The sequence below is a fragment of the Punica granatum genome, chromosome 3, assembly GCF_007655135.1.
Source record: "Punica granatum isolate Tunisia-2019 chromosome 3, ASM765513v2, whole genome shotgun sequence".
NCBI classification, from domain to species: Eukaryota; Viridiplantae; Streptophyta; class Magnoliopsida; order Myrtales; family Lythraceae; genus Punica; species Punica granatum.
Window position 1 is genome coordinate 14,489,369 of NC_045129.1, and position 20,963 is coordinate 14,510,331.

Genomic DNA, 20,963 nt, shown 5'->3' on the forward strand with positions numbered 1-20,963 from the left:
AAGCATCTGCAACTGCAACTGCAACTCACCAAAAATTCATCAAAGGTGCCGAATCAAAGATTCCCCACGAAGTGAGATGAGATGGGCAAAATCAAGATTGGAAATTGAAGTAGAAGACTTTGTACAAGATTTGGGTATTTTGCTAGCATAATCCAAGCAGACAGTATAAACAACATCAAAAATTAAGGGAAAAAAAAAGGGGGAAAAAAGAAGACCCAACAAAAACCACTCCCTACCCTTCTCAATCTGAGTCCTGAGATTCTGAAAAATGGAAGAAGTCTGACTTAAAAATGGAAACTTTTGCACTTAGACAGAGCCAAGGGGAAGAGGTAACAGATGAGAAACTCTCCTCCTCCTCCTCCTCCTCCCAATTCAGAAATCCCTCCTTTTCCATGTTCTTTCCCCGTCCGGCCGGCCCGACCTATCCGTTTAAATTACCTTGATCTGTGCTTGATACCGCGCTTTGCCTTCTTCCTAGCGTGATCCGACTGCTTACCGAAAGCCCCGCAGAACCCGCAAGCCGATACCTTCGGGGACGGCGGCTCGATGGCAGGGGAGACCCGCCCTATCCTGTACCGTCCTCCCCCGGTGGACCGGTTCCTCTCCATAGCGGCCATCTCGATAGGGGGAGGAGGACTGCGGGCGGTCCTCGACAGCTTCTCGGGATCGCAGGATGGTTCTTGCCTGCCGTCGGGATCTTTCGGCTTGTTGGCCTCATCGCCGGCATCGTTGTTCACTTGGTTGAGCTCCCCCGAGAGGAACCTGTCCTCCCACACAAGGCCTGAGGAGCCCTGCCTCCTGAAAGACACTGCAGATCTCTGCAACCCCGCCATTGCTGCACTTCTGAATCTTCACTCTCTCTCTGGATCTTTCCTTTTAGGTGAGGTGAGGAATTGCTGGCTGCTCTTCTGATGAGATGAAGCTTTTAGACTTTCTTTATAAAACAAATATGGATAGAGAGAGAGAGAGAGGACTTGGGGTAGGAAGAGGAGAGAATAACTGAAAGAGGGTGGGGGAGGGGGGGGGTGATCTGATAGAAATGGTCAATACAAAGAGGGCAGTTAAGTCAAAGTTCTGGCTCATTTTTCTCTCTTTCAATTTAATTTGATTGTCTTCTTGTTTATGTGAATTAATTTATGGTGTCAATATTATAGAAATGATCATTGGAAGTTAATAACAAGAAAAACATTGTGACTTCACATCTTTATGTTCGGTTATGCAATATTCCCATATCCGGCTCTCCTGAAAAATGAGCTTTCGGGTATATATGCTTGTACTCATTGTCCGGATCGAGGGATAAAGAGGAAGCGATCTCGTAAAATACAGACTCATAAAATAAGAAAAGAAAAGAAGAACGAATATTTTGAGTTTATGTAGTTAACAAAGGAAAGATATAAGGGCTTGTTTGGTTTCATGAAATGATTTTAAAATCATGATTTTGATTTTAACTCTACCAACTAAATAACAAAAACACACGTTTCCTAAGTCAAATTTATAATACTATCCCATTTGTCTTTTTCCACGATAAAAATTAAAATTACTTTAACTCTGAAACCAAACGCCCCCTAAAACTCTGAAATTTGGGGTCGTTTGGATTCAGAGTTAAAGTTACTTTGATTTTGATTTTAATTTTGATTGTGGAAAATGACAAATGAGATGTGATTATAAATTTGACTTGGGAAACGTGTGTTTTTGTTGTGTAGTGTGTTGTGTTAAAGTTAAATTTAAAATTTTTGAATTGAAAAATGTGTATTTTTGTTGTGTAGTGTATTGAGTTAAAGTTAAAGTTAAAGTTAAAATCAACGAACTCTGAATCCAAACGGGGCAAACTCTAAGGTAAGTTTTATCCAACGTGAGTAATAATAACAGAGAGGGGATTTTTTTTTTAATCATGAAACGAATAGATAGATAATTTTCTCCGAGAAAAAAGGGATGGATGAGTACAGTAGGCGATTCTACAATAGCACAACTTTTGGATTATTGTGGTACATAAATCTGCTCCTTCAGATTTATTGAATTAAATTTCCATTTTTCAGTTTTGTCAAACATAAAATGAAAAGAAAAACATAGTTTTAGCTCCTTAAAAGCTTATTGGCCACTCAACGTGCCTGGCCACCACCACCAACTACGTGGCTGCCTATGACACGTTAATGTATTTGTTTCGCCTTAATTTTAAGGGTTGAATGAAATAAGTACTTATTCAGTTAAAATTCTGTTTGGTGAAATAAGTGTTGAAATATTTATATTATTAGATATCGTAATTACATACCATAATATTTTTTTTCTATAAATTTTTGTTTGAACTAATTTTATATTATTATTTTAAAAATAAAAAAGAAAGAAAGAGGAAGATCGAGATCTAGAGAAGGAGTAGAGGAAGATGGTGGTGGTCGCTGACAGCCTCGCCCTAGGCGGTGGTGATAGGGATCGGCCACCCCCATCCCTTCCTGTGAATCCCAATCCTCATCACCCCCACCATCTTCCCTTTCTATTATTCTCCTTGGGTAGCAAAACTTCAAGGAAAAATATACCGGGGACATTTCTGTCCTTTCGAGTTTCAAGTAAATATAATCTAATTCTTTCCAAACTCGGCTCTAAGTAGGACCATCACCCTGTTAGCGTACCATCATCAAAAGGCATAGTATAGTCCATAGAGGGTGATGTCCCCTAAATCCAAGCGAAGAGCACATTTCTGGCAATTTTTTTGACACGAATTCATAGAGGAGATTCGAACCATGGATCTTGGGGTTACCAAATCATATAGGGATAAGTTTGTTAACCGTAAATCATCACCTTTGGTGGTAAATAGTATCATCATTTGATAGTGTTATAACACTTCCTATTTTGTAAATAGCGGCTGTTATAGTGTTATTTTGTGAAATCGAAGGAGGTGGCAGTGGGACTTAATCAATTCAAAATCATTGAATTTTTTTTAACTGTCTTATTATTTGTAACAATATCTCCACGGGTATCTTCCATATCACAAATCGCCAAGAGAACTATGTCATGCTATGCCTAATTTTTTTAATAAAAAAGGTAGAAAGTCCAAACAAAAACTTAAGAAAACATGGAAGAAGGTTTTTACCACGAAAACCCCTTCTTCGCTGCATCAAAATTGTTTCCCGAAAACTGGTATTTCCGGTCATTTGACATTTCAAAAACCCGGGAATATTATGAGAAAATTTTGAGTGATACAGGTTCAGTTGAGTTCAAACACCACCTCGTCCCTGGCTCCTCAAACACCATATCCCACTCTACAGCCAAAATACTAAGAGTGATCCACCCGAGAGAATGGAATGAGGGAAAACCATACCAAATCCATAAATTCCAAGCCCGGTTCTCGTCAGATCTCCCCCATAATGCTATGTATTCCTACTGGGATTACCAGCAAGCATGGTACAATGCATTTTTGTACCAAAACCATGAGTTCAGACACACTTGGCTGATCTTTTTCCATTCTAAGGATATAGCCATATTTCCCTTTTGGTTCGCCCACTGGTGGTCTATCTGGGGTCCCATTCCAGACATACTGCCTCCCATAATCCATGAAGCTTACATCATGTTTGCTTCCCGATTCAAACCTCAAGGGAATCAAACCATTTTCCCCGTGCTTCTCCAGTTCTACCAGATCTTTGGATTATCATGGGTTCATAATTGGTCTTTCGGATACAAGCCTGATCAACAGACAGGCCTGCAGACACTGGCCAGGATCTTCAAATGCAAATGGTGGGTTAAGTTGAAGGTAGACCATCTTGACTCCCAATTTGTTCTCAGTTGGTTCAGTAAAAATGCTCTTGTCTCAGACAAGGCACAAATGGACCACCAAAGCTTTCTCCAGGTCAAAGCCCGCGCTTCGTCCTTTCTCTCAGCAGCAAAAACTGATGAGGATTACATAGGGCGACTCAGCCAGGTCCTCCTGGAGATCAAAGAATTGAACACTGCTTCGTCTGCATCAGAGTCCCACAGGGAACAAGGCGACAGTGATTTCTCTTCAGAATGATTGCTAGCCCCAGCAACCGAGAGCGTCCGCCCACTGTTTCAGACACGTGGATCATTACTGGACAAAAAACCTTTCGGCTCAAAAGGCTATGCCCCGACATAATCAGCGCAATCTCCGGAAGCGTCCCGCCACTACTCACAGTGGTCCCATAACGGACAAAAAACCTTTCGGCGAGCGTGCCCGACATAAAGCAGCCTCCTGTCACCTTTTGCGACAAAAAAGGGCACTGTAGCTACAGTACTTCCACTGAGCTCGACAGTACCCCGCATGTGAGTGCACAGTGTAAAGCTGCACAGCGACAAGGCATCCACCACTGCCTATAAGAGTGCTCTTCCTCCAGCATAGAGGGACACACACCCGCAACACATAATTCTCTCTTCCTCTCTTATCTCTTCCCATATGTAAACATCCGGCTCCCATAACCCGGATCCTCCAACCCCCTTTCTGTGTGTAAGTTCCAGTGTAAGCATGGATTGAGTCCTTGCAGACTCTTTCCTTTTCCTTTAATGCTTTCTTCTTTTGTTTGTTTCAAACTCATGTACTCCCTTCAGCCCATCATGGGCTAAGTGTTTGAATAAACTTTCCATGTCGATCTCATATTTATCTTGACAGTCTATGCATATCAGATCCATGTTCTTGTTATCTTCCATGGTTGTCCCCTACGTATAGATCTCTGGGTGGAAATGGTATCAAAGCCAAGAATAGGTGGGGATAGGATGTATGTTCCGTAGAAGTTACTTAGATCCATGTAGATCTCGTAGGTCATGTGTTTGAAATAATGATTTTGGAAACCATTGTGCTGTTTTTGAAGAGTTGGTTTCCTTATCGGTAAATGTGGTGAGACTTTTTTCTGCTCTTTTGGCGATTTGCCTAGAGCTTTCTCCCTTGCTAGTCTCCAGCTGAGGATGAGATATTCCAGATAGCACTTGTGCTAATTCTGGTTTATCTTTTAATACTGTAATCCATTGCTGGACTACGGCATTATTATCGAGGGGAGAGGAACTCTGTTTTGCAAGAGTTTGCATCTCCTTTTTGGGTTTAGGAATTTTACCTGGCAGAGTCTGCATGCAGCTCTGCTTATCGATCTCCTGTTGGAGAGTCTGTCGATATGTTTTTATCTGGCTATCAACAGTGATCTGTCCAATGGAGGGTTGGCCAGAGGCCTTATGGTGCGAGGATTGCTCCTCATTCTTTATCGACTGGCTGGGAGCCAGCTGTTTTGAGGCCTGAGCCTCTTTTTTCGAGGATCGAGTCCTCATGCTCATGTTGGTACCTGCAGGAATTCTCTTGTCAGGAAGTCAGGGAGACTGTTAGTCTCACCCCTTATGAATTCGATGTCAAAATCAAATACACTCAAGATGGCTTGCCAACGGGCAAAAATCTGTTTTGATGCAATGTTTTGAACATCTTTTTGAAGAACCTCTTTTGCAGATTTGCAATCAATCCGAAGTAAAAACCTTTGGTTTAGGAGATCAGATTGAAATTTAGAAATGCAAAGAACCACAGAAAGAATTTCTTTTTTTTTTGTTAAGTAATTCTTCTGGGTAGGGTTCCAATGTTTTGATGTGGACTGAACAACCTGCTCAAGTCCATTTTTGGATTGTTTCAAGATTCCTCCGTATCCTTCTTCAGAGGCGTCCGTTTCAACAATCTTTTTTGCGGAAGGATCTGCCAAGTGCAAGCAAGGCAGAGTTTTGATTTGAAGCTTGATTTGCTTCACAATTTTGGTTTGTTCATCCGTCCATGGTGGAGGAGAATTCTTTAACCTGTTATGGAGGGGTTTGCAAAGCTTACTTAGGCCGGGGAAGAAATCTACAATGTAGTTTAGACTTCCTAAGAACCTTTGTAGCTGTTTTTTATCATGGATTTGATCAGGGAACCTATCAGCAAACTGGATGGACCTGTTGATGGGGATTATGGTGCCCCTGCTGATGTTGTGCCCTAGGAATCGGATTTTGGTTTGGAAGAGGCAGACTTTAGTCGGAGACACAGTCAAGCCATTTATCGAGGTGATCTGAATTTGCCAAAAACCTGACTTCATGTCGAATTTTGAAAATATTTTTGAATCATGAAGTCTTTGGAGCAAATCTTTTTTGTTAGGTATGGGGTACCTAATCCACCTTAAGGCTTGGTTCAAGGGCTTGTAATTGATTACTAACCTGGGGACTCCTCTTTCAAGCTCAGCGTTTTTGTTCACGTAGAAGGCTGAACAACTCCAGGGAGACTTACTAGGCCTAATCAATTTTTTGTTCAAGAGGTCTTGGATTTCTACCTTGCAGTGTCTTTCCAACTCTTGATTCATCTGAACGGGTCTGGCTTTTGTTGGGATATTTTTCTCATCGAAGTCCTTTTCATAAGGTAAGTCGATGACATGCTGCTTCCTATTCCAGAAAGCGTTTGGGGTTTCTCCACAAACTGACTCCTGAATCAGCCTGTCGAGATTATCGATTTTTTGTTTCCAATCTGGTTTTTGGAGCAGATTTTCAACATTATGGTGAGAGATCTCATCTTTTACCCAACCTATTTGCCTCTCAGCTGCCTGTATCATGTCCAGATTTTTGGTTACAGGTTTTGTTATGAAAGGGAAAAGGGTTTTGCTTCCTAAGTACACCGTTTTTATGCCTGAATTGGTGAGTAGGAAGGGTTTAATGAGCTGAATGAATGGGGTTCCTAGTATGACTTCGTTTTTTAAGTCTTGGACAACTAGGAAACCAGTTTTGTATGTTGAATCTTTATTTTTGACTTCTGCTTCTGCAATTTTATGAGTGATTTTCAGTTTATCGTTGCTGGCAGAACGTAAAGATTCATGGGTCAATTCGCAGTATTTTTTAGGGATTATTCCCTCCCTCACACAATTGGCGTCTGCACCTGTATCCAACAGGGCAGTTACTTCTATTTGGAAGTCGTTCACCTTGATTGTAGGTTTTAGGAGGTATTTCTGATGGGTGAATTCCTGGTTTTTACACTCAGGTTCATCCATCTGCAGGCTCTCCTCGCTGGCAGTCGAGAAGTCCGTCTCAGAGTCGGATAACTCTGTCAACAGATTGCAGATTTGGTCTTTTATGTCATCATGAGTTATTCGTAGGCCACCTGGCTTTACAGGCTCCTGTAAAGATCCATTTAAATATTAATCTGCCATAACCATTGTTTCATGTCTGCATACAGGAACATGGATCTCCCCTGGTTAACCAGGGGAGATCCATGTTCCTGTATGCAGACATGAAACAATGGTTATGGCAGATTAGTAACTTCTACGGAACATACATCCTATCCCCACCTATTCTTGGCTCTGATACCATTTCCACCCAGAGATCTATACGTAGGGGACAACCATGGAAGACAACAAGAACATGGATCTGGATTTTCTCAAGACTTTCGTCTTGCCACAGTTCTAACAGCCAATGGTGTAACCACTCTTGAGCAGACTCCACGGCCATTCCCTGCGCAAAATACATCAGTCTATCTTGTAAATGCATTTGTCAGAGACAAACCAGAAATTTATTTTGTTTCCAAGCCTGTGCGTTTCAATGCCAGATGCTGTGACAAGAAACGGTTTTAAAAGCTGGATGAATGGGGTTCCTAGTATGACCTCATGATTAAGGCTTTTGACTAGGAGGAATAAAGTTTTGTACCGGATTCTATTTTGTTCAACTTCTACCTCGCTCAACTTATGCTGGATGTCGAGCTTAGTACCACTGACCGATATATATATATATATATTAGCGAGCATCATACTTAGCCAATAGTACCATGATTTGTTGAGCAAAATATTGTACAAAATCCTTTGATAGGTAAATCTGGCATCTATTTAAACAATTCAAGACTAATTTCTTTGAAGCATTTAATTTTTTAAAACTATATATATATATATATATATTCTAATTAGATAACTTCGCAACACGGTTCACTGCCCTTATAGTTTAGCTTTCCAATTTTGATGTGTATATGATTCTATAGTTTCCGTCGTTGTACATATGTGGTAGGTTTTTTCATTGCTCTAATGAGCATTTGCTAGGATAAATGTAATGTGAACCTTGAGGTGTTTAATGCATCGTCATTTATTTTAAAAAAAAAAACTTCACAACACGTAATTTTCTTTTCTGATTATTAAAATGTAAGAAAACAAGAATATATAAATATGAGTTTGCTAATTTTGCTTCATAGTTTGGTATGTGAGCATATATGTTAATATGGCGTCACATAATCAGTCTTCTTTTAGCAAAACGTAGGGGCAGTCTATTAAACGTAGGTGTATGCGGCATTCTATCAAACTAAAGGGATGTATGTGGAATTTATCCTTATGATTATATGGTAAATTGTCTAATAAAACATGAACTTTCAGTTTTAGTTTAGATCTATCAGAAATTCTTCTTTTACCAGGAAATCATAAATTGTTGTTTTAAGTTCATATCTAACATACCATTAAATATGTTGATGTGGTCATGGTGCTATAGCGACACGTCAGCTAGTGGATCCAAATTTTCAAAATTAAGGAAATATAGAAATAAACAAAAAAAGGATATTATGTGTGTTTATTGGAGGATATTATTATTATGTGTGTTGCGTGGTGAAATTTGAACTTAGAATGAATCTTGAATCAGTTGCTCTGTTAACGGTGTTAAGGTAAATCATTTCAGTTTCTATACCATTTTTTTTTTTGGAAAAATAGCCTTTAAAATGCACCAAATTTCAAGTTTGTTTTAAATTTACCTATTTTTTAAATCTACCAAATTTCAGTTACCACATCTACCAAATCATTAATTGCTCCGTTAAATATGTTGACGTGTGTACATGTGGCGGACAGAATCCTACGTGGCAGATCTCCTAGTTGAAAAATAGTCTAGAAATTCACAAAGTTTCATATTTGTTTGAAATTTACCAATTTTTGTTAGATTTTGACTTGAAAATTCACAAAATTTCATTACATTATCATATCTACCAAATCATTAATTGCTCCGCTAAATATGCGTACTTGACCCCTCTCCTGGACGGAAAAATAATAAAAAAATAAAGAAAAACCCAAGGAAAGGAGAAGAAGAAAGGAGGAAAGAAAAGAGGAAGACAGCGGCAGCTATGGTCTACTGCCTTCTCCGGTCGCCCATCTACCCTTCTATGTCCTCACAGTCAACTTCCTCCTCACATCGTCCACTTCCGCTCCTTCCACATTGGGCCTTCACATCGCAAGCTCCTTCACTTCTCGGCATCTACCACGCATAACAACATCTAGGTTCTCCTCAGACTGCAGCTCAAGCTCCTTCTCTACTCAATAGAACAAAAAAGCAATCTCCAGAGAACGAGAGAGAGACGGCAGTAAAGGCAAAGGCGTTACCTTTTTCTCCATTTCTTCTCCTCTACATGGGTGTGGTGTCGGGGATGGAGACTGAAGCAATCTCTAATTCTGATCCCGCTAACCCATAAATCTCCCACTTAGATTAGTCCTTGTCGATATACTCAATTGCATAGTGTGAAGATGTGCCTTGTATTTGAGACCTCTAGAGTCCTTATGTTGCACGAATAGTGTGCTGAAGTTTGGCTGGTTTATCTTGTTCCCTCTTGGTGAATTTTGTTGGCACTGGCAGTCATTGTGGACAAGATTTTTAGGCGAGGTCTTTAATTGGGCTTATGCATTCTGCTCTGCAATTTCATATTGGTTTTGTCCTTTTCGCAGTCATTGCTCCCACAATCATATTCAAGGGGAAATTTCTTACGTTAATACTTCTTTCAAATATACCTATCATATTCTAAAACATTTCTATTTCCTCCACAGTTTTCTATTTCCTTATTTATTTTGGGCATCGGGGCTACTATATTGATCAACAAGGGTTTCGTCGTATTAGTTGCAAGAGAGAGAGAAGCAGTGAGGTTGAGAAAGAGGAAGAGACAAGGTAGTGAGGTCGAGAAAGAGAGAGAGCGAGAAAAGAGAGAGAGAGAGAGAGGAGACTTAACTTGAGTCAGTGAAGCTGGGTTCGGCTATGATCTAAAGAGGGAGAAGAGGAGGCAGCCTAGGAGCTTAAGGAAATGTATGTACCGTCAGGCAAAAGAGGAGCTGGAGCTGCCACTGCATCCCTCTTCTCCTTTCTCGGAGTGGAGAAAGTCAACAGTGAGGCGATCAGAGCGTCGATGGATAAACGGAGAAGGCGGCAGACCACAACCGCCGCTGCCTTCCTCTTCTCCTTCCTCCTTTCCTCGAGTTTTCCTTTTTATTTTTTTTTAATTTTTTTTTTGTCTAGCAGAGAGAGGCTACATAGGCATATTTAACAGAGCAATTAACGATTTGGTAAATATAGTAACAAAATAGAACTTTGTGAGTTTTCAGTCAAAATAGAAAACAAAAATTGGTAGATTTGAATCAAACATGAGAGTTTGAGAATTTTTAGGCTATTTTTTGTTCAGGAGATACATAGTCTGCCATGTGTACACCGTGATCCGCCACGTCAGTATATTTAACGGCGCAATTAATGATTTCGTAGATGTGATAATAAAATGTTGAAAAATTTTCAAGTTAAAATTTAAAAAATTGGTATATTTGAAACAAATTTAAAATTCTGTGCATTTCTGAATTTTTTTTTTTGGTAATGCGTCAGTGCATAATTGTGTCCATGAAGTCGTACAAAAGTATGCTGGACTCGTGACGCAATGGGACACCTACATGGCCATATGCATCACCATCAACAATTTTGGGGAAAATTCATGCACCCACCTTTCCAATTTGAACCAAATTACAAAAACATTAAAAGAAATGTGCCTATTCAATTTCTAGACTTAGACTAGAATGATCAATTTCCCTTTCGAACAGGGCGCCTCATTCTAATTTTATTATTCTGACTTAACTACGTGAACAACTTGAATTTAGGTATGTGTAGAAAATTTTCAATAATCTACTTGTGGATTTAACATGGAAAGATATATTAAAATATGTAGCTGGATGAATGAACTTATATTATTAGCACATGATTAATGTGTTATAAGTTTGCATAATAAAAATAGAAATTTGATTGGTTCATTTTAAAAACCTAATGATTTCTAAGTAATATAGATTGAAATATACAGTACCAGTGATCTCGCTAAAGCCCCAACGATTATTGAGTAAGAAAAATATGAACTGACGTCCTTTTGTACCTTGCGGCCGCTTAATTAATAATTTTCTGGTTCAATCTAATCGATCGAAGTTCGCTAAACATCGTTGCGGTTGTTACTGACTTCGGAGTGGATGACTGCCGTCGATCCACCCCTCTCTCCGACTCTCTGCGCCCGTTCCTTGTGTAGGTAGTTTAATGGAATGTCTCCGAAAAGATAAAGAGGCTTCCCAACAACGCTAGCAATATAACTAATTCCCATTCTATGATAGAACTGCAAAGGTATATTACGAAGAATGATGGACACTGGGATACGGGTCAGATTAATCTTCTCCAGCGACATCTCTGCACTCCATTCTTGAAGAAGGAGCAGCTTATGATCGACGAGCCAAGGGCTAGACTAGAGCGCCCACTGGAGAGAATTAGCATTGAGAAATTGGAACAAGAAGAGCTTGCCCCTTGTGGAGACTCGGACAACACCTTTTCTTCCCCAGAGCCTATTAACAGTTCCAGCAACTCTTTTGTAACATGGGGCTGTGCCGATAAATCGACCCACAAGGGTATGCTCCCTGAGACTTCTTTCCGCAGTTTGGCGATCTTCTAGCCATCAATATTCAAAGGCTCAAAATAATCAAGGGAACGAGTTAGTTTAGGTGTCGGAAACCTAGCAAGAGAAGAGGATGAGTACCTGCGCCAACTGAATCAACGGTCCTAAGGCTGCGTTTGGCTTGCTAGAATGGAATTAATAGATAATAGAATGGACGGGGAATATAATATAAATTCTGATAAAATTTATTTTGTTTGGTTGGACGGAATAGAAAAATGATGAAAACCGGGAATACAATGTAAACAAGATAAAAAGATATAAATACCCCTTTAGAATATATTAAAATAATATATTAAATAGAATTTTAAAAAAAATGCACTGTTCATCTTTTTTAACATGAAGAAGTTGAACAGTACATGCTCCCCTTACCACCCAGATCGTTCGCGAACGGGGTCAAGGTCGAACTCTTGAGTGGCAGCTTTCCCGATCTCCGCCTCGCCTCTGCGTCTGAGTCGTCTTCAACCTCGCAGAGGAGGGAGCAGATCCAGAGCGACGAGAGATGTGCTTCCGAATGGGAGACCTCGCGGAGGTGGCGGCGTCGTCGTCGTCGGCAATGGTAGCAATCAATGGTCCTGCTGTGAGGACTTCGAGACTGGACCGCCCTCCCCCTCTTCTCCTTCACCGTCTCCGACCACCACATCGAAATTGGGCCAATCTGCACGAGATGAAGCTCGATGGCATCAGATTGTAATAACTCAAGGAAGTTGAGGGCTTTTTTGGTTTTTCACGTCATTTCCGGATGGAGATTAGCCATTCCGAACGTTCGGGGGAGGCACCCGTATTCTTGATGCAAGCCGGATAGGTCCCCCGATCTGAAATAGCTATTTCGCATTCCCATGAACCAAACGTCGAAATGAGTATTTCGTACAGAATAAGTATTCAATTCCCTGCTATTTCCTACGAACCAAACATGCCCTAAGAATTAAGCGACAACCACGTGGACAGACAGGATAGTGGGCAAGATAGCCAGCAAAAATGCGCTAGAGAGAATTTCCTTTTCGATTGAATCTTGTCCGTCTAATTTTCTTTTAATAGCATAAAAATTATTTTCACGTAATTAATTTGATGGCTCTAGTTTGATAACGACGTAGAGATCCATATATAATATTACGTCATTTTAATTCGGTACTGAACTTTTCCTCTAGTATGCCGACCGAAGGAAGAAATTCGGAGTCTATTGAATTTCAAGCACGCAATCAACTCCTTGATTGAGCTTATGATTGTGGCATTGAATATTGGGCAAAGTTCCAATGATCAAAACGAAGAAACAAATTTATAATTGGTCATACATAGAGATAGATAGTCATGGTGGGTCATGGACGACATTAAGACCGCCTTAATCGCCATCATTATCGTTATCATCATCTAATAATACTCAGCTCCAAGACAATTAAATGATATAAAGAATGATAAGATAAGGCTTTCTCGTCATTGGAGAATCTAAACTCTGGCCAATCAATTACCGACTAATATTAATCATCATCAAACTTTTCCCAGTAAGTCGTGTCCCATCGTATGTAATCCACGTACTTCCCGCCCGTGCTCAAGAAAACCATTAGACGAGGAAATGAATGACGCGGTCCGATTGTATCGAAATGCCACGATAACCTGTTCAGTATACCTGATCAAGGGTTGTGTATAGAATAATGAGCCCAACCTATTATGTAGTGGGCTCAGCCCATTAAGTAAAAGTCTCAAATTATCATCGACCATATGATCTCACAATTTAATTTTAAAATTTAATTATAATTTTATCTCTACTCACTACACAATAAAAATTCACCACACAATTATTACTATTTTATTTTTTTAATTCTTTTAATCATTCCATTCAATTTTTAATAATAAATTATCTCAATTATTCATTACTTTTTTCACAATTCAACAATATAACAATTACTTTTTCACACTTTTTCACATAATTCAACATCACAATCATTACAAATGAATTAAAATAAAAATTCATCTATATTCAACTCTAAATCCAAACGCACTTATTTCGGTGGATGACTCTGATCAGATTTGGCGGGAAAATTGGGAATCTTAAAACCTTCCACCGCCCATTGTCTCGCCGGCGGCAGCGACGGCGGCTTCTTTCTCTCTCCTTCGCCATCTCCTCCCGAAGCTTCTCTCTGCTGCTTCGTAGTTCGTAGTTCCTCCCTTGCCAGTCGACGTGCCGGTTGCTGCTGGTGTTCCCTGCCCTCCTGTCGAAATCGATCTGCCCCTGCTCGACCGAGCTGAGCTGCTGCTGCTGCTCCCTCCCCTCCCAGGCGGTGAGCTGCCGCTGTTCCCTCCGCCTTTACTGATTGCCCTCACTCTCTTTAATAATTGTAATTGAGTCGTTTGATTGTGCTATGGTGTTGCTGTTCTTGTTCTACAGCCATGGTAATTCCTTTAGGAGCGTAAAGGTGGTCAATTCCCCTTCGATTTTGCCCCCAAATTTGAGCTTGAAGAGCATTGATCGTTGGTAAAATGCTCTAGTTTTGGTTCTCACAGATTTAAAAGGGCAAATGTTAAGCATTTGGTTTTAAATTGCCTTTTCTTCCTAAGCCTTTATGTCACCGACGGATTTCGGGATTAATCCGACGGCTAACGAGAGACAAAGACATTTCATCTTCTTCTCTTCCCCCAATTTAGTTTCTCTTTGGGTCGATCGAATTTTCAACAGTCAGTCGTTGGCCGTCTCTGAGCTCAGGTCAGCGATTCTCCCTTTACTGCTGCTCCTCAAGCTTCTTTTTTTTTTTGCCCCCCAAATGAAATGATTGTGCTGAGAATTGGCGGTTCTTTCTATTGATTTTCCCTTTCCCCAATGTGATCTGAGGCTGCTGCGATTTTGTGGGATCCCATCATCCCAGTTGGGGTTTATGGTGATTCTCTTTCTTTATCAAATTGGAATCCCAATTGGGGTTTTAGTAATTAGGAAAAATTAATTAGTGCGTTTCCCTCATGCTGTGCTGTGTTTGGTTGTTGCCGGTAATTGGTTTGTGGTTGGGAAGTATGAAATTGTTGATGATCTGGTAGAACTGAAGAGATTCTCTTGGAAGCTGGATGTGTTTCAATGCTACATGACCCAAAATTGGTTTTGATAAGCAAACCTAACGGAAATCTGATAAGCTGTATCAACACAAGCAATGGTTTTGCAAATTTTTTACTGGCACAGTGACAAGATGTTCTGCATATAACTGCGAATACCATCTTGATGTTTTGGGAGAACTCTCTTTGAGCTATTAGGTGAAGCAATTCTCAGAAGAACAATTTTCTGGCAGAACGAAGTTTTCCCAGCCTTTTTGTTGTTGAAATCATTCACTATCTCGAAAGAGATTTTTGAGTGTCATTCTTTGTATCCAAACTTCATTTCTGAGTATATTATTCTCAGGCAGGATTTTCATTTGGTGTGTAAATCCCTATTTATTTTCACTTATTTCATTTTGGTGCTACACTTTGATGAGGGAGTGAAGGATGTGGATGAAAAATGATTGGTTGGGAATGCTGTTTTCTTCCAATGACAATTTACCTTAGAGATGCAGTAAAAGTGGTACTGCAAGGAAAACAATTTAGTTGATTTTCTAATCTATCAATCTTAGGTAACTTATGAAGCAAATAGAAGTCTTTCACTTCGAAGTCATCCACTGCAACTAAAGTTGCGGAAAAACTCTTTATCGTAAAATTCTTAAATAAATTCTGAGCATTTCTTAGAATTTAATCTGCTTTCATTCGTCGAGCAAATGTGATAACAATTCTTCATCAGATCAATAATATGCTTTTTCTTGGTAAGATATTAGAGTCGTGAAAGCTACAGGCGTGAGTCTCTGCTATTTGGCTTGAAGTGGACGCATTCAAATATTTCTGGACATAAATCCATTCAAAGATCATTGGCTGGAATTTGCTCTCAGCTATTATCGATCTATTATTATTAAGTTGGAGAAGGAAGTAATGGTGTAACTTTCAGTTTCCCAAAAGGCCCGCAGTAAAATATTTCTAATTAATAACACCCATTGGATTAGGGTTACAATTGTAATATTGGTTTACAAAAGTAAAACTCTTGTTTCTAAGGGTGGGACCTTGTATTTTGTTTAGAGATCACTAATTGTAATTACAAATGCTTTTAGGTTAGTCGGTGGAAAAACTCTTCCATTGTTGTGCGCTTAAAACTATGGGACTAATTTTTATGTACTTGTGCTCATCATCTTTTTTTTTTATCCCAATTCATTCATGCTATGGCAATGTAGCCGATGATAGTTATGTTTTAAATTCAGAGTCACCAAGAGCATTAAGCTTTTCCTCTTCAAATGGCTTCTTACTATACTCTTGAGATCTAATAGTAATATAGCCAGGCTGAATCATCAATATCCATCTGGTCCCTAGTAAAAGAATTTGCTCTTTGAAGCCAAATGGGTTTATTAATTGTATGAATGTGATGTTTCTCTTTGACTTGCTATCTAGACATCGGATGTAAATAACTATAAGCTAGCTTAGATTCTCGAGCAGGATAATTATGTTTATCTTTTGTGCCTTAAATATGTGCAGGTATTCAACTTTTGCTCCTTTGCATACTCTTGAGCTGGTGAACTTTCATGTTCTCTTTGATGAATCTCTTGCTTGTATCATATGACCTTATTTTGAACTGCACCATTAGTGTTTTGCCCCCTGCATTACTATCTCTTCCCTCATTTTCATTTGCTTGTCTCAAGCTTTGCCTCTTTCCTACCGTTTACTCTGTCTCCTCCTGACAACCCCCAAAAACCTAGATTCATAAATGTCCTGAGATAGTGTAATTAAAGGAATTGTTTAATTTTCAGCAATTATTTAATGGTATTCTCTTCATTTTAAGTGAGAGGCAACCACTTTATTTTAGTCTCTGTTGCTGACAATTGGTTTCTTGGAAGGTTCTGATATTGGTTTCCTTCCTGAAAGCTTGAAGGGAAAATCAGGACTTGGGGATAAGACCACTGCTTTGAAGTTGGAAATTTTTGTTCCCCCTTTTGTGATCAAAGATATGTATGGGAGAAAAGCATGTCAGCTGGTGAAAGAATTTGCTACCAGCGAAAAAGAGCAGCTCAAGACCTTCAATGTAAGTTCACTAGTATTTTAAGATATGTTGGAAATGTGAATCTCAGTGTCCAGTCTTCTTTTTCTTTCATGCATCAGCACTTCTCGGATGTTGGACTTTGAAGGGATTTGTGCTCTTTAACTTTGAGGTCTTTGGTTCATGCTGTTAAACCAAAATTATAAGACTGTAAAAATGCCAAATTTGTCACTGCAGCTGTTACAGCACTTGCATGGAAGCTTCCACGTTATTTTGGACAGTATTTTTTTTAGTTCAACTGTGTGGATGGGCAGCGGCCTGATGTTTTAAAGCACTCTAAGGAATTCATGGATTTCTGTTTAACAACTGAAACGAGTATTCAACTTTGGTTTTATGGGTTTAGACATAATAATGAAGGGATGGAATTCTGCTGGAGGGTGGATTTTTGGCTTCAGAAGCCATTGGATTATTAAGAGTTTTAGTACAATATTAGTTGAAATTTTAGCTCAATTTGCTTTTCTTCATGCTGGAGATACCAGATAGGATGTTAGGCTTGTGGATTACTGATGTTTGAACTGGATAGGAAACAGAATCAGTCCCCATTAATTGGTGTCGCCCGCGCAAGATTTTCACTTTTGTGAGAGTTGAAAGGATCAATCTGTTGTTATTTATGGGTATGCTAACCCCTTCAAACCCCGAATACAAAGGTTAAGAGATTGTTTTTCATCATGTAGGACGATTTGTTCGATCAAGTAATCAAAGAATGTGGCTCACACAACCTTGGGTTTCAGTCCTTGGTCAGGTGAATTCTGTTCTCTCAAACATCCTTCCGCATAGTGTATCTTATGTTAAAATAAAATGTTAGACACGTTGGTGATCGAATGGCGGAGTTATTTCCGTCAGATATCCCTTTCATTTATGACTTAAGATTCAGTTACAGGACTGGTATCATTTTCTTTTAATGTTAAGACTCGATTTTGCCACAGGAAAATGCAGGATGAAGGTCTTGATACCCAGACAGCTAGGAACGGCGATTTCTATGGTGCACTCATTCATCATCTCTCTTTAGTTCGCAACAAACGCTGCTTAATGGCATACATGTAATGTATTTTCCTTTGTCATATTGTAGATAATGCTTCAACTGTTGACAAACATATTGATTTTTTCAATTGTTCTGAGGATTTTACTTCAATGCGTCGTTTGTGAATAATACTTTCAGGTACAACAGGGCTGAAGTTATTCGAGGTTTGAGATGGAAGTTGGGCCGCGTGCTTCCAGAGGAAATCGTCAAAAAACTGAGCAACTCAGAGAAGGACTACCTCAAGGGTTATTCTGGTGCTCTGGAAACATATATGAATGACATGAATCTTGAATTGACTGTGGTAAAGCCCCCTCTCCTCCCTCAACATGTTAATTAAGTCGTCATGTGGATTGTGGGGGGTCATCCTTTCCTTCAAATGTCCCATAGTATTTTGATTTTTCTAAGATGCGGTTATCTGTTCCAGGACATGGTGCCGCCTAAAGATCCCTACATTAAGGTTAGGGTACTCGAAGATATTGGTGAAGTGTTGCTCACTGACAAGTCAGCGAATCTCGCTCGCCACTCGATGCACTTCCTCAAACGAACAGACGCAGAACCTTATATTTCGCAGGTTGGCCTTCATATGACTCTGTTCACTTACCAATTAGTAATTACACATAATTTTTGAAGTCCATTATGCTCATGAATCGATCTTGACTTTGGTCAACAGGGTTTAATGGAGGAACTTTTGAGCTGACGTAGCTAAGGCACATCCAGGTTCACTAAATCTTCCTTGTAGGAAGATGCTGTTGCCTCAATATAGATCTAGAGGGCATTTAATCAGTTTATACGCAGTCCTCAGTCAGTGACGTTGATGACAGCTTTGGAAGACATGGTATAGTTCATTTACTTCGTGTAAATGTAATTAGTAACAATCTGTATGGAGGGCGGCTAATAACAGAAGATCTGAACTTCCTATCCCAAGTTCATGTATTCAAATGTTCCTTAAGAATAGTAAGTGGTCCTCTTCAATAACATTGTATCATTCTGCAGTCATATTCTTGAATCGAGTTTGTGCCTCTGATAGTACGTCTACATAAGTAAGTTGGCACTCAAGATCTGTCCAGGCTCAGCTCGGACAGGAAGCCTATAGCTGATATTGTTTTCTCATCACAAACACTCAATGGTTCTTTATCATGATAGTGTACAACGGATGCATACATACACTATACGGTTGCAACTCAAATTGCATACACAGAATCACGTCGATGAATGAATGAACTGTCATAGTTTTCGATTTATTTCACGGGAAGGATGACGGTGAGATATTTGGATGAAAAAGAACTCCTCTGGCTGCAAAGTTATGGACCTGTTTGCCTCTAATGGAACAGCACCCTTCGACCCAATTCCATTCCCTTCTGCCCTTCTCTTCCGTTTCTCTCCAAACAATCATCCCAGACCCAATGTCTCTGTACAAGCAAACTGCCCCATCAATCCCCACGCACTTCATGCTCGCCCAGCTCAGTTTCCCCCCAAGTAGTCTCACCCCCAGATCGACTGGAACCTTCACGATCAGCACCCACACGCCTTCCTCATTGAGCTGCCACACGCAGGCCGGTTCCCCGCATGTGGCTCCGACAAGGGCCAGCTTCCCATTGAGCTGAATGAGCCCCGCAAACTCCAGGCGGTCGGCAAATGGAGCGCTCAGCTCTCGCCACCTGCCGCCTTCAATCTCAAAACCCATCACGCTGTAGGCCCGGGCAGATGTCACCCAGTAGAGTGAACCCTCCACATAGACACTCTCGTTTGGGGCCCAAACGGTCAGCCTGACTGCGAACTCCATTGGCATCGGAGCCAAGATTCGCCACTTATTGGTAAAGGACTCATACACCTCCAGGGTCGGCTCATACGACGCGCCCCCATCAGACATTCCTCCGGCTACGTAGACACAGAATCTAGGAGTTGAGTTGCACCAGACCGAGCCTGGTACGACTACACCAAGGGCAGGGTTCGTGCGGATCCTATTGAGCATTGGAAGACACCTGAACTGCCGAGTGAACGGGTTGCATATGGCTAGCTGGAAAACCATAGAGCTAGTTGGCCTTAAGAGGAGGAGCCCGCTGATGGAGGCTGCAGGCCGGACCGGTTCAGGCAGGAAATCGAGAGAGACGGAATGCCAGTTATCAGTATGCGGGTTGTGGACGTAACAGGATAGGCCACGGCCCCGCAAGGGCAAAGCCAGGAACCATGGTGGCTGGTGCCGGTGCACCGTCCCTGAGTTCAGCGAGTAAGATGTGGCGCACACACGCCAATTCCGGCAGGTTAGCTTGGCTCGGGCCAGGGAGTCGGTGGGCAGGAAGGAGAAGATATTGGAGAGGACATCAAAGGGGAGGTTGCTCCACATCTCATTTACCGTCAAGGAGTAACAATGTATGAAACGAATGAAGATGGTGAAAGCTTCTTCACGGTTGAGCCAAGCCAACTATACATTTGTATGTGTTGGCGATAGAGTTGTGGCGAGCAGAGGAAGCGGCCCACATGCAATTATTGGTGGGCGAGAATTAAATAAAAAAATATCATTTAATAGTTCATGCGCGACCCCACATGAAGCCAAGGTATAATTTCGGATTCACATGGGAAGAGTGTCAATTCACGTTTGTTTTTTTATTGGGCATCGCGGTTCGGCATGGACTTGATCCCAATCAGGAATTATTTTAAGCGAGTTTTAAATCTCGACACTATAGATAAAAGGAAAACCGCTATGTGAGAGTTCACTTTACCGCTGAATCATATTTTTATCATTAATTTTCCTTCATCTTTTGATACACTTCGGTTCTGAAAAATAAATAAATATAGATGGAAAGCGTTGGTTGGTTCTTGGAGAGCCTAAAGGTCAAGAAGTGGGAGAATTTTGTGCTATCGTACACAAATTGGCACCATCATTGATTTGCAACTTGAAAGTACTGTGGTTGTTTTTATGTAAATGTTTGTATTCTTTTTCAGTATGGCCCTGCAGAATAACTTTGTTGCTCGATCAATGAATTCGATGGCATAGCGGAAAGTCGAAGATACTTTCATAAATATCAAGAAAAGCGATGAGACTCTCCCGGTCCAAGCAATCCTTTTAATATCAGCATCTGAGTACGAAAATGATTATTTTTATCTTTTTCGAGAAAATGACAATTTTGGATTAGTTTTTGATTATAAGAGAGGTTCGTGAATTTAGTATAAAA

The 20,963-nt window shown here is 40.4% G+C and overlaps 3 protein-coding genes across 7 annotated transcripts; 1 reads left to right on the forward strand and 2 right to left on the reverse strand.

Moving 5' to 3' along the window:
* Positions 1–7: 7 nt before the first annotated feature.
* Positions 8–1,018, reverse strand: LOC116200060 (uncharacterized protein At1g15400-like). The gene has a single exon (XM_031530730.1). It carries the CDS (start codon positions 831–833, stop codon positions 435–437), a length of 399 nt encoding a protein of 132 aa, XP_031386590.1. The 5' UTR covers positions 834–1,018; the 3' UTR covers positions 8–434.
* Positions 1,019–13,687: 12,669 nt separating this feature from the next.
* Positions 13,688–18,811, forward strand: LOC116200791 (DNA replication complex GINS protein PSF1). 5 transcript variants are annotated; one of them, XM_031531693.1, is made up of 8 exons: positions 13,688–13,956; positions 14,064–14,378; positions 16,598–16,754; positions 17,444–17,511; positions 17,696–17,809; positions 17,929–18,091; positions 18,215–18,361; positions 18,461–18,811. In XM_031531693.1, exons 2-8 carry the CDS (start codon positions 14,239–14,241, stop codon positions 18,485–18,487), a joined length of 816 nt encoding a protein of 271 aa, XP_031387553.1. In that variant the 5' UTR covers positions 13,688–13,956; positions 14,064–14,238; the 3' UTR covers positions 18,488–18,811. The 5 variants fall into 5 exon arrangements, with proteins under 5 accessions (XP_031387553.1, XP_031387555.1, XP_031387554.1 ...); XM_031531695.1 differs by lacking the exon at positions 14,064–14,378 and having other exon boundaries at positions 16,570–16,754; XM_031531694.1 differs by lacking the exon at positions 14,064–14,378.
* A 184-nt stretch (positions 18,812–18,995) lies between these two features.
* LOC116200790 (F-box/kelch-repeat protein At5g15710-like) lies at positions 18,996–20,283 on the reverse strand. The gene has a single exon (XM_031531692.1). It carries the CDS (start codon positions 20,132–20,134, stop codon positions 19,034–19,036), a length of 1,101 nt encoding a protein of 366 aa, XP_031387552.1. The 5' UTR covers positions 20,135–20,283; the 3' UTR covers positions 18,996–19,033.
* Positions 20,284–20,963: the final 680 nt, after the last annotated feature.

Excerpts from the sequence above, each read along its gene's own strand:
- LOC116200060 (XM_031530730.1), bottom strand. The coding sequence starts at position 833 with ATGGCGGGGTTGCAGAGATCTGCAGTGTCTTTCAGGAGGCAGGGCTCC.
- LOC116200791 (XM_031531693.1), top strand. The coding sequence starts at position 14,239 with ATGTCACCGACGGATTTCGGGATTAATCCGACGGCTAACGAGAGACAA. Across the intron at positions 17,512-17,695 it reads GGGTTTCAGTCCTTGGTCAG|GAAAATGCAGGATGAAGGTC; the intron begins GTGAATTCTGTT and ends ATTTTGCCACAG. Across the intron at positions 17,810-17,928 it reads CGCTGCTTAATGGCATACAT|GTACAACAGGGCTGAAGTTA; the intron begins GTAATGTATTTT and ends TAATACTTTCAG.
- LOC116200790 (XM_031531692.1), bottom strand. The coding sequence starts at position 20,134 with ATGTGGAGCAACCTCCCCTTTGATGTCCTCTCCAATATCTTCTCCTTC.